Here is a 13,786-nt window from a genome sequence, read left to right as displayed (position 1 = left end):
ATTAAATAGACTGCTTGCTTCTGCTTACTTTATGTGTTTTCTGTTTGTAATATTAATATTTCCTATGTTGGGTTTCATTCAGTTTGGATGATTTCCCTAGTTTGCAAAACAACAACCACCACCCTAAATGGAGTTTTGTTTGAGATGCATCGCGTTCTGATTTCTTCCGGTTATAAATTTCTCCTCTTCTGTGTTTTCATTTGTTTGTATTTTTTTTCTCTAATCAGGCTGTTTACAAAGGAGAGCATACGTGTGTATATATATATATTGTCAATAAGGGTTTGTCTAATTTCTTGTAGCGTTCCTGATTAATTAACTTAGAGTTAAGTTAGAAGTTGACAAAGGATTTGCATGGTACTGCGTAGTGTTGCCGCCACCAGCAGACGACCACTACCAGTTCGACGCAGCCAGTCCGTACGTCGTCCAGCGGCTCCAGCCACCCAAAATGTTACAGGAAGCTGAAGCTCACCTTCTCCACCATCGAGGAACTGCACAATTTATTTGCCGATCAGCTAATCTTCGGCGCAATATCTGTTCTCAGAGATAATCGGGGCGGTGATAATGTCCAGGATCATACTTTACAATGTACATTAAGATAATGGCGTCCGACCAATAAGTATGCTAACAATTGAAGATATATTAATGATAAAGACAAGGTCGATTTCAAAAATAAAAGGACAAAAAAAAAATTAGAGGCTATTCGGGATCAACGAACAACAAAAAGCAAAAACCCAGCAGTAAGTCTTTTAACAATAGACCACACAGGGATAGGATTGGTCAGAACTTAGAGAGAGAGAAGAAGAAGAAGAAGATAAAGTTGGAAGTTAATTTGTAATTTTGTATAAAGTTTTTGGAGAAAATAATTTTTAGTATTTCAAGATAAGACTTTTGATATTCTCAAAATTGACTAGGTTGTATCTTGAACTCTTTTTCCAAGTATAAATATACGATGGTTGTCAGCCTATGGTTAAAAGAGGGAAAAAAAAAAGAATAAAAAAGTGTAATGGTGAAGCAGCTCTCTGCATAAGTAAAAAAAATAGAGTTTTATTAATCCATTGTTCAATGAGTGCTGCTACGGGTCCCGAATTCGGGACCCAAAACATGTCCCGAAAAGACAAATTTTTTTTCTTTCTTTTTTCTTTTTTTTTTTCATATATTTTTTAATCATCATAAACTTTTTAAAAAAAAATAAAAAATTTATAATATCATTAAAAAATATTTTTTTTATCATTCAGTAAAAAAAAAAAAAATTAAAAAAAAAAAAAGTCCCATTCGGGACATGTTTTGGGTCCCGAATTCGGGACCCAAAGCATTTCTCTTGTTCAATTTGTTCTGTTATCAATCAAAAAATATGGTAGTACTTGCAGGCTGCGTACTATCCATATTTTTTTTCTTCAATACTTTTTTAAGAACAATGTTATGTATAGTCTCTAAATAAAAATTGTATTGTAAGTTTAATTAATTTTATCTTTAATTTTTTTTAAAATTACAATAATATCCTTATTAAAATTGTATTTTTTTTCTATTTAATATAGGATTTGATAGAATTTCTTATTTTTTAATATTCTTAATCGTTAAAAAAAATAAAAAAATACACAATTTCATAAATAATTACTTCTTTAACTATTAAATAAAAAAATAAAAAAATATAATAATTGAGCGGTAATTTTGATGGATTCCACTGACATTTTCCAAAAAAATATACTTCACACCTTGCTTCTTGCATTCACCAACAAATTTTGGTATCAAAAGCTTATTCCACGCCTGAGTTTTTTCAGTTAGCAACACTCTCCTGCAGCAAATTGTGGAGACACCTTGTTTGCCTATACCTCAAACCAAGTCCCTATTTTTAATTGAGAATACTATGACTAATGGAACTCTCAAATGATGACGTTATTTATCTCCCAAGATCTTTGGGAGTTGATTAAAGAGGGTTTCCAAGACCCACCAGCAGCTGGGAGTTCATCTTGGATAGAAGAAAATCAAAAGCAGTGCAAGGAGAATATGAAGAGAAATGCAACTGCCTTAAGGATTATTCATCAAGGGGTGTAAGCAAGTCTTTTTATCCCAGAATATTTTGTGTAAAAAAAGCAAAAGATGCATGAGAGATTCTACAAAAAGAATTTCATGGCACAAGCAAGGTCATCTCCATTAAGCTTCAAAACTTATGGAGAGACTTTGACAACTTGGGAATGAAAGAAAGTGAATCTGTCAATGATTTTCATTCAAGAGTTGTAGAAATAATTAATCAAATAAGAAGACGTGGAGATACCATTGAAGAAAAGAACATAGTTGAAAAGGTTCTTAGAATCTTGCCACAAAAGTTTGAACATATAGTAGCAGCTGTAGAGGAATCAAAAGATTTATCAAAACTCACCATATTTGAGTTGATGGGATCCCTTGAAGCACATGAAGGAAGAATGAGCAGGTTCTCAAGTCAGCGTTTGGAGCAAGCATTTGAGTCCAATCTTAATGTCACACAGAAGAATTTCATCAAAGAAAGAAAAAGAGAAGGCAGCAACCAAAAGAAAGATCAATATGGAAAAAGTCTTAGCAACTTCAAAGATAGGCAGAACAGAGGAAGAGGAAGAAATGGAGAAAAATATCATAAAAAATGGTACCTCCAACAATCAATGTTTCATTTGCAAAAAAATCTGGTCATGGATCTAAAGAATGTCATTTTAGATGCACTAAATGCAAAATTCCTAATCATTCTAAATGAGATTGCTGGTACCGTGATAAACAAGACAAAAATGATGCAAATGTTGTGGAAAATAACCAAGAGGATCAGCTATTTTACTCTTGCATGAATCCTAAACTAGAAACACAAAACACATGGTTTCTAGATAGTGGTTGCAGCAACCATATGACAATGAATTCAGATTTTTTTGTGGAGCTTGATCGCAGCTTTTCTTCTCAAGTAAAACTTGGAGATGGAAAGTTAAAAAATGTTGAATGTAAAGGTATCATCGTTATCCACAGTAATGGAGGTAATAGAAAATTTATTTATGCTGTTCTTCATGTGTCATGTTTATCCCAAAACCTTCTTAGTGTTGGTCATTTACTCAAAATGGGTTATTCTTTACTATTTGATGATGGTGAATGCACAATATATGATAAGAAAAACAATTTGACTGTGGCCAAAATTGGCATGTCACAAAATAATGTTTTTCCTCTTAGCATGTCATCAAATGAGAAAATGACATTAAAAAGTGAGAGTGTCGATGAATCTCGTCTTTGGCATCTAAGATATGGTCATTCGAATTATCAAAGCCTTCAATTGTTGAAGCAAAGAAATATGGTGTTTGGCCTTCCTTCAATACAAAAAAATAACAATATTTGTGAGAGCATTGGCAATGGACTAGCTAAATGTCAATGTAAGTCCAAACTTTAGCTAGATGTGAGAAAAGGCCTCCACATTGGACTAGCCAATGGTCCAAAGCTTAAGACTTGATGAATAGTAAATCTTAAGTCCTCTCCAAATATGGCTAGCTACTATTCACAATGGAAAGCAATATTTAATTATTTCATCACTTCCCTCTCTCTTTGAATGGTAAAACATGCATGACATGCACATTATTTCTAATAATTGATAGAGTAGACACATTATTTCTATAAAGCATGAAGATCTAAAAAATATATAAATTGTATTTACAAATAAAAAAATAAAAAAAAGTAAAAAATATAATATTATATCATTATTTTAACTTTATAATGGCTAGTCCAATGTGGACTCACCTAGGCAAAAATTGTTATTATAGCTAAAACTTAAGATTCTAGCCAAACTTTAGACTTGGCAATGGCTAGACCATTGCCAATGCTCTGAAGGATGCATTTATGGCAAAATGCATCGCCTTCCATTTCCAAAGACAGCTTGGAGAGCTCGTGTTCCTTTAGAGCTTGTGCACGCAGATATATGTGGACCAACTAGAACTCCATCTTTAAATAACAAAAGGTCTTTTATTTTGTTTGTTGATGATTTTACAAGGATGATATGGATATGCTTTCTTGATAAAAAAAATCAGAAGCTTTTTCATTCTTTCTTCAATTTAAAGCTCTGGTAGACAGGCAAGGTGGCTATGAAATGAAGAGACTAAGAACAGATCATGGTGGGGAGTTTATTTATAAGCCATTTATGCAGTATTGCAAAGAAAATGACATTCAAAAGCAGTTGACAGTTCGAAGAACTCCTCAATAGAACTGAGTTGTTGAGTATAAAAATCGAACAATTGAAGAAATGGTTAGGAGTATGCTTAAAGGGAAAGCAATTCCCAATAAACTTTGGGCAGAAGCTATCAACGCAACAATTTACTTTCTCAATCACTCTCCAACAAAGGTTGTACGTAATAAAACTCCATTTGAAGCTTGGCACATGCAAAAGCCATTGGTAGATCAGTTCAAAGTGTTTGGATGCATCGCATATGCTCACATTCACTCTCAAGAAAGAGAGAAGTTTGAAGAAAAAGGGAGAAAATTTATTTTTATTGGCTATAGTGATGAATCTAAAGGTTATCGCGTTTTGAATCCTAATACAAACAAGTTGGTAATTTCAAGAGATGTTATTTTTGATGAAATGGCAAATTGGGAGTGGAAAGATAATCTCCAACATACCACAAATTTCAAGCTTCCTTCATCAGAAAGACTCAGGAAAATTCAAGTTCTCTGCAAGGTCCAGATTTTGTCCAAACACCAATAAATGCCATAACATAATCAAGATCTCCAAGCACATCCTCAACAAGTCCAGGTTCATATGATTCAAATAGTCCTCCAAGAAAGGTACGTTCATTGTCAGATGTGTCCCAATCTTGCGAATTTGCATTTTTTGCTTGTGAGCCACAAACTTTTGAAGATGTTGTAAAAAAAAATGTATGGACAAAGGTCATGGATGAGGAAATAGCTAGCATTGAAAGAAATCACACTTGGGAGTTAATGAATATGCCCAACGGAAGAAATGTGATTGGTTTGAAGTGGATTAATAAAACCAAGTACAATGAAGATGGCTCAATTCAAAAGCACAAGGCACATTTGTTTGCAAAAGGATATGCACAGCAGCCTGGAGTGGATTTTCATGAAACTTTTGCACTGGTAGGTCGCATGGAAACAATTAGAACTGTTTTGGCTTTAGCTGCACAATTAGAGTTTTTCAACTTGATGGTAAGTCATTATTTTTAAATGGTGATTTAGAATAAGAAGTATGTGTAGAACAACCAAATGGCTATGTGAAGAAAAGTGAAGAAATCAAAGTGTACCGACTTCAAAAGGCATTATATGGCCTAAAACAAGCTCCAAGAGCATGGACAGCAAGATTGATAGCTATTTTCACCAAAAATGATTTTAAAAAAGCAAAAATGAGCCATCACTGTATGTTAAGCATGAAGGCAGTGGAGATTTTCTAGTTGTTTGCTTATATATTTTGATGATTTGATCTATATGGGCACAAGTACGAAGATGGTTGAAGATTTTCAAAATAGCTCCGATGAAAGAATATGAAAGAATGTGTCTTGAAAAGCTTGCTGGAGAAATACCGCAAAGATTAGGTCTGTCACCGTCACGCATGCAGAATATTGATTCCTTGCCACGTTGTCGGCCTAAGCCAAGCCCAATCCAATTCACATTTCGTAGTAAATTCAGGGGTGTCGTAAATTAGGAATTAAGGAACCAAGAAGCAGTGGCTAAGCCCATCTGGAAGAATTGGCCCAATATTTTCTCATTTACTAGCACAAAATCTGGGCCTGTTTTGGGGCCCAATATAAGTTAAGTCTGAAAACAATTGGTTTTTAATTTCTTTTTCTTTCTAATTATTATTAATTTGTTTGGCCTGAACCTACTTTGGAAGAAACGTAAAGAAATAATATTCATTTTAGGTTTTGGCATTGTGGAGAAAGCAAAAAAATATTGATTTATATCGATCCACTTGAGTCATGCCTAGTCCAAGTATCGGTCAGCTTACTTAATACATTTAAATACATATATTAACTTATTTATATTTAAATACATTTTAATGAGATTTACAAAACATTACTATTCATAAATAAATTCAGATTATTTAAGATCATCTCATTATTCAAATGCAATCTTAGATCTCTATATCACACACTATTTACGTGATATAATTTAATTTATAAGATCTAAATTTTAAAATTTATTTTTAAAATTAAATTATTCTATATAGATGATATGTAGTGTAAAAATTTTAGAATAGAGTTATTCTAAGCTAAAAGAATGCACCTTTTTAGTTTTACTTGCAAAGTGACGTTTCATTCTTTTTCAGGATTAAAAATATATATTCCTTTAAAAAAAAAAAAAGATAAAAGATATATATTGGTTAAGAATTTGTGTGGACAGTCGATATTGAAATAGATAGCAGAATTTTCTATATATATATACGTTTTTTTTTTCTCAACAAATTATTATATAAATATTGAATTTCTAAAATTAGAGAAATATTTTAATCATATTTTTTAAAAAATAAATAAATTTATAAATTAGGTTAATTTAAGATGTTACGTTTGTAAAATTATTTTTACTATAAATTAAATTAAATATATTATATAAAATTATATCAATTTATAAATTTAAATCTTTTTTTATTACGCAGTTCAGATAAGATGATATAAGATGTTTTGTTTAAAATTAAATAAAATATTGTTATAATATTATTTTTATTTTAAAAAGTTAAATTACTTATTGGAATTTGAAAAAGTTGTAATGATGAAATGATATGAGATGATTTTGTATATAACCTTATTTATATAAAGAGCAGTGCCACTCAGGCGGAGTAGCACTACTCAAATTGACCGTTAGGTCAAATTAGCCTTTTTATTTTTAAATTTATATATTTTTATCATTTTAAAATATTTTTAAAAAATATAAAAATATAAATATATTAAAAGTTACTTCTTTAATCATTAATTAAAAAATTAAAATAAAATAAAAATAAAAAAGTTATCAAAATGAGATGTCAAATTTGGATGTTATAATAGCATTTTTCTAATATAAAATATCCCGACGCTATTAATACTTATTCGACAGATTAATAATTAATATTATCAAATGAGTAATGTTAGAGAGAAGTCACTATAGCAGTATAAATTTTATATTTATTATATGGTTATTTCTAGTTAATTATTTCCAACACTCAATTAGAGAGATGTATGGTCTAAATGACACATTATGTGTACAAAATATATATTTTTAATAATAATTTTTATTTATATTTATTCTTATCAAATAATTATATATCAGAATAATTTAATAATTTATTATCCCCCAGAACGGCAATTATTATTCAAAGATTTGACTGACAATACAATCGAAATAAAGAGAAAAGTCCCTGAAAATCTGTACATTTTGTACGTAGGAAGCGTCAGAGTGAGAGAGAGAGAGAGAGAGAGAGAGAGAGAACTTTGGTGAGTTGGTGGTGGCTACTAGCTAAAGCCGGTGGTGGGGGCTGACACAAAATTTGTCATATCGCCTGGAATATAACATGAAAAATACTAGTTGAAACTATAACATTCATCAATAAGATTAATTTTTTTTTTATTTTAACATTTTTATTCAGGGGATAAGAAAGTAAATATTAATTAATTGATATTTTTTTTTCTATTTTTTAAAAATATTCAAAAATATTTAAAAAAATATAAAGATATATAAAAAAATAATTAAAGATATATAAAAAATATTAAAATAAAAAAATATATATTTACACTTATCGATTTGAATCAATTGATCATCGATCCTTATACCACTGTCCATATAATATTTAGAAAGAAGGTTTACTTACCGATAGTTTGACCGATAATTTTATTTTATATATTTTTTTAAATACCTTTATACATATTTTTTTTTTTAAATGTATCAATTCATTAAAAAATATCATTCAATTTTTTTGAAATGATTTGGGGTCCATTTCACTGGTCCTCCTAGTATTTTCCTTATAAAAAATTAATGCTTGACGTATTTTAGGTGATATTTTAAATATTTTGAGATAAAAATATTTAAATAATATATATAATTAAAGATGATAAATTTTGAAATAAAAGATTTATTTTAATTAAGTAACGAAATACACGTACATCTATTTTTTATAATTTTTATATAACCATATGTTAAAATGAGTATTCTTGTGTACGATAATGTTATATTTGTAAATTATTTTATAAAAATATATCTCATTTAAAATATGATTGAATAAAAATATTAAAAAATATTTGTAAATGTATCATTTTCCTAGGTTTTTTTTTTTCATTGTTAACTTGCAAATTGTCTTATAACGGTTCAAACCATCCAAATCAACAAGTTGTATACTTTAAAGAAATAAGCTAATTGATAGAAAAAAGTAACAATTAAATTATTATTGAATATTGGTCATTCATATCAACGAATGTGATGAACAAACCTTTTGAATTTTGATCTCATTCAATTAATAAGCTGATAATAAGAGTGTAAATATCGAATTTTGCATACTTTTGAGTCAAGTTTCGACAACTTAGGTTTTTTGAGCTAGGCCTCGAACAGTGCTGTGTGGAGCTCCCAACAATGGTCTTGTGTGGCTGTACAGTGTCAATTCGTACATCCATAATGATGAACATTATTTAAATATTGAAAATAAAGAAAAATGAACACACAGATTTACGTGGTTCGACACTAGGCCTACATTCACGAGAGTTTGGAAATGGGATATTCTACTATAATAAATTTGTTTAGAGTATATCATTTCTCACTGTATAACGAAAGTTATATTCGCTGGAGGAGAAGTTCTCTTTGGAACTCTCAAGTTGAAGAAAAAGTTAAAGTAGAACCCAAAATTCGAAAAAAAGATCACGAGTCCAAGTCTCCCAAATTGTAGGCTATTTGTCCTTTTTATCTGACCTTGTGTGCCCCCATTTGCTTTAAGTTACTTTCCTACTTTTCTCTCATGACACCTTATATCTTACTTTTCCTTGCTTTATGTTAAATCTTACGTTTTCTTCTCCTGACACCCTCACTCTCTAGCCCCTTCTCATTCTCTCATATTTTATCTTCTAGTGAGTCCCCCTATTAGCTGGACCTAGAAAATTTCATGGACAAGGTAAAAATCCCCTCACATATAGATAAGAAAATCCATATTTTTTAGGTTAGAAGATTTAATAAAGGCAATACTTTTAATTTTTTCAAAACTCAACAAAGACATTTATATATCATGAACAATGTTCTCTGTATAGCCATTTAATAATCCTCAGAAAATTCTTGGTTAATTAGACCAATTGGCAACTCTTTAATATTTTACTTGAGAGAACTAAGGATCGACTCCCTCTTATTCTATGTATAAAAAATAATCTTTGAAAAAAATGTACAAAATAATGTGATGTAATAAATTCAAGAATAGATAACTTTATGTCATTATATATATATAATCTTCTTATTTTATTCTTATTCACAATATTGAGGTGTTATTACTGATTAATCATTAAATCAGTTCTTATTTTCAAAATGATAAATGATATGATTATTAGATAATAACACGTAAATACAACAAGCCAAGAATGAAAGTGACATGCATGCCGATGTAAATTATTAGCTTGGTGTTTATTTTTGGCCACGTTTTCTTGAGATGCTATATGTACATGATGACCTCGTGGATGAATCGATCGATTTTAAGGGCTGAAATTATATATGTTTCATATGACAGGTCCAAGAATTGATGTCTAGATCTTTCAATTTATTTCATTTAATTATTATAAATTTTTATATAAAATAAAATATATAATTTAATTTTTTTAAATATAAAAATAAAAATAGTAATAAAAAATAATTTAATTTCATCGTACTATTAAAACCTCGGTACTGAAATTACAGCTGTAACATCTACTCCAAAAGGCAAAAGCCAGAGAAGTAGTGTGTTTGTACCTGCTCCGAATTATAATGAAATAATTAAGATGTAATTACTTTCCTCGTACGTTAGCACTAGATCAGTACCACTAGGAGCATCATTCTATAAATAAATTTGGTCAAACAGTGGATGACGACCAAATTGTAGACATTTTCCTAGATTCAAATGAAAACTTTTTCCTACTACCATAGATATATAATTAATAATTCATGCAATATCTCTCTTATATTAGATTATTATTTATTAATAAATTTATAAGTATGCACTGATTAAGAGAGTGAATGAAACTTGCTGCAACATGTAATGAAATTCTCTCCTTACAACTAATTATAAAGCATACCAACCATTCCATATTGGTTTTATATGTATATGATGTATGTTATGTTCTTTTTACTATAATAAGTTGAAAGTTAAAAATAATATAAATTAAAACGACATATATATATATATATATATATATATTTCTTTTTAAAGTAAAAAATCTTTTGGCTATAAAACTTAGGTTAGCCAACCAGCTCATAACCATCAATGATGAGAGTGGACCATTTAACTTTTTCAAGATCCAAAGAAGAATTTTTTTTTTTTTTGCCCTTTTGGAAACCCTTTTTATGGCCGCGAACAACCATTCCACATTGGTTTTCTGGGTTCTAGATCTATATGTTTGAGTTAAAAGGATTAAGATTCGAGAGATTGAAATATAGTGTAGATTTTATAAATGTATTCCTAGCTATATAAATTCATCAAATGGCATTTAATATTTAATATATACAGTAGTAGCAGATTCAAACACTCTTCAACTCTAGATCTCTTCAAATCTGGACATAAAACTGGAACACCATATCCAATAAGAATGTAAGATAAGAGTTTCTGATCCATGATTTTCCGATACAAGTTTCTTATCCATGGCTTCCCGATACGAGCTCTAGCTTGATACACGATTTTCCTCTACACATTGCTAGCTAGTAACATCTCGTGCACATATATGATCTTCATGAGCACGTTCAAGGACCAAGAAAAAATACAAGCTTCATGAAACGCAGTTTACAGACATGAAGACATGAAACAGCCTCGGCATGCAAAGATCACTAATTTCCAGTCGTCGTTCAATGGGTCTGTATTTCTTTCAAGGAGAGTCTGCTACCCAAACGCATTAAACTCCAAAACCCGTTTGTCTCTTGTGCCTAAGAAGGAATGTTGCATAATTTAATATACCACTCAATAGACATTGACGCGAGGAGAATCCAAAGAAAATAGTTCATGGAAATAAATAACGGACAATATTTTCTGACAAAGCTGTTATTATTATTATTTTTTTATTTTCTGAGCATAATGAGTAGCCAAGACGGAAACACAAAATCGAAAGACCTAAAACAAACCTAGAAAGTAGAAACATACGAAAACCAAACAATATCAATGGCAGAAACATATGAATCTTAATTTTATTTTCGTTTTAAGTTAATACTGTCCCCCATAGATCATCATGTTGACAAGAATCTCAAATGTGAAAGGAAGAAAAACCTAAATGTTCATGAAGAAAAAAAAAAATACCAATCTCATAATTTCTCGTACTGATCATGATATACATCGTGTGATCGATGTTACATGCCCCATTAAAGTTACCGAAAGAAAACAAGAAACCCAAAATGACGATGATGAAACTACGTCAAACGCTAAAACAAGGATAAAACTGAGTGATAAAAAGAACCCATTTCACATTGAGAGAGAGAGTGAGTCTAAGATTCGCCATGTCCGTGTCCATGTGTATGTTGATGAGCCTCTTCTTCCTTGATCTGATCTTGTGGGGTCTCCACCGGCTCTGCCACCGGTATAGGTTCTTCGGGGGCGGTTTCGATCGGGTACCGAGGCGGCGGAGGGTCGAGTCTGCCGTCGAGGCAGGACGAACATTTTCTCTCGGCCCACCTCTCGAAGTCGTACTGTCCCTGTCCATAACCCATTATCCGCCCACCCGAACAAAGCCGGCCAATCATGCCTGCTATGACTCCAAGAATAGTGATCACTGCAAGAACGGCAATCACGGGTCCCACCGAGCCGTGGCCAGAGTGGGCGGTGTAGGCTTCTTGGGTAGCCTCCAGGCCGGGGGGTGGCTGTAATTGGTCTATCGGAGTAGACATGTGAGTGTGACTTTGAAAGCTCTGAGGTGGTAGTACTATGAATCTCTTTTTGGGTTTTTGAGAGGTTTAAGAGATGAGAGTTTGTCGAGTATCTTTTTGTTTTCGAAAGTAACAAAAACAAAGGACAAAAGGGTTGAAAAAGAAAACTAGAAGCGGGTTTGCTTGGAAATAATGACTTAATCCACGAGCATTATTTTCATTCTGAAGAAGGAAACTTTTTCACGGTTTTGCATGTACTGTATTTATCAGAGATAGAAACTACATAGGGTTAGTTTCTTGAAAGAGAGAAAATAGGAGGAGGCTTGTGTTCGGCGTTCAAAAGCTTTAGAAAGAACACCAGAAATATGATCTTGATCAGTTTGAGTCTTTTTTTTTTTTTAGGCTAAGCTCAAGACTCGAGTTTTCCAGGAGAGGAAGGATTTAGTTGAGAGAAGAAGGAAGATGGGGGAGGAAGTGGAGAATGGGGGAATGTTATGAGGAGCAAAGCCCAAGGAAAAGCCTTTTTCAGATGGTGGCCTGGATAGTAACGAGATTTTCCTCGGTACCCTTTTTAAGTGCTGCGATACATTATGAGAAACCACTTTCACAAGTCTTGTAAAAAAAAGTTGATGCTGTAAAATTTAAAATAGACATATTTTGTAAAAATGTAGATTTCGAATAGTTTCTTTTATATATTTTTAAGATGAAACTCATTTTTTTATAATGACCTATATGAGATTTATTTTTTTAAAATTTGTACAAATCATTTCTCAAAAAAAAAGAAGACAATACTAGAAAGACTTTGATGTAGGGGTGGGCAGCGGGGGCGGGCAACCCCACTCCGCCCATGCGGTGGGTGGCGGGAGGGTCCAACCCCGCCCCTCCCTGCCCCTGCTTACATTTATATATATATATATATATTATATACATATATATAAGCATAAATATATATTTATATTTTATAAATTGTGTATATATAAATATATATTGTAATATATTACAATTTGTTAGACTTGTTCACAAAATATACATCGGTAAATTTAAAAATTACATGATTTAAAAATTAATACACTATAATTTACACAAAATATATACTATCAAATTTAAAAATTACATAATTTTTAAATTATAGTCATCTTTACAAAATTTAAATTTATAATTTGGGTCAAAATATATTTTTAATTACTTTTGTACTTAAAAATAATTTTTAAATCAAATAAAATGTAATATTTTTTTTAAGTAGAAGGAAGTGAGGCGGATTGAGAATCTGCCCCCGCCCCTGCATCCCGGGGGCGGGGTACAGGGGTAAAAACCCCACCCCCGCCCCATGCAGGGTGGGGTGCAGGGAAGGGGTTTCGTTTCCCGCCCCATAGGAAGCGGATATCACTCCTAGTTTGATTTCTCAAAATCCGGAATCCTTGTAATTGAGAGAGGGAATCTGAGTGCAAATTTAAGGGTTGCTTTTTGCTTGATGATCATCTTTTGATAAATTGAGCTTTAGAAGCAACGAGGCTGTCTAATTTTGTATGATGCTTCTATTTGGCTTATTTTTTATGGTTCATTTACGTACGGTGTCAGGGCATGCACTTGAGAAAATGATTTGTATCTGTTCACTTTAATTCCACTTTGAGCCAGCACTCCAACACCCCATAATAATAATAATAATATAAAAACCAACTAAATATGATAGTGAGTCGTGAGTTTTATAAGTTGTAAATATACAAATTTCGTACTATCACTTCATTAAAAAAAAATATGGTATTGTAGAGTTTTTCATAGAATTTTATCAATGCTATAGAAATTA

General features: G+C 31.3%; 1 protein-coding gene across 1 annotated transcript; it reads right to left on the bottom strand.

Moving 5' to 3' along the window:
- Window positions 1-11,400: 11,400 nt before the first annotated feature.
- On the bottom strand, window positions 11,401-12,505 carry LOC108984223. The gene has a single exon (XM_018956106.2). The coding sequence runs from the start codon at window positions 12,001-12,003 to the stop codon at window positions 11,605-11,607; it is 399 nt and encodes a 132-aa protein (XP_018811651.1). The 5' UTR covers window positions 12,004-12,505; the 3' UTR covers window positions 11,401-11,604.
- Window positions 12,506-13,786: the final 1,281 nt, after the last annotated feature.

Source organism: Juglans regia, chromosome 16 (assembly GCF_001411555.2).
Source record: "Juglans regia cultivar Chandler chromosome 16, Walnut 2.0, whole genome shotgun sequence".
Classification (NCBI taxonomy): domain Eukaryota; kingdom Viridiplantae; phylum Streptophyta; class Magnoliopsida; order Fagales; family Juglandaceae; genus Juglans; species Juglans regia.
The sequence above is the reverse complement of the archived record's forward strand: the minus strand, read 5'-3'. Positions and strand labels throughout refer to the sequence as shown.

Excerpts from the sequence above, each read along its gene's own strand:
- LOC108984223 (XM_018956106.2), bottom strand. The coding sequence starts at position 12,003 with ATGTCTACTCCGATAGACCAATTACAGCCACCCCCCGGCCTGGAGGCT.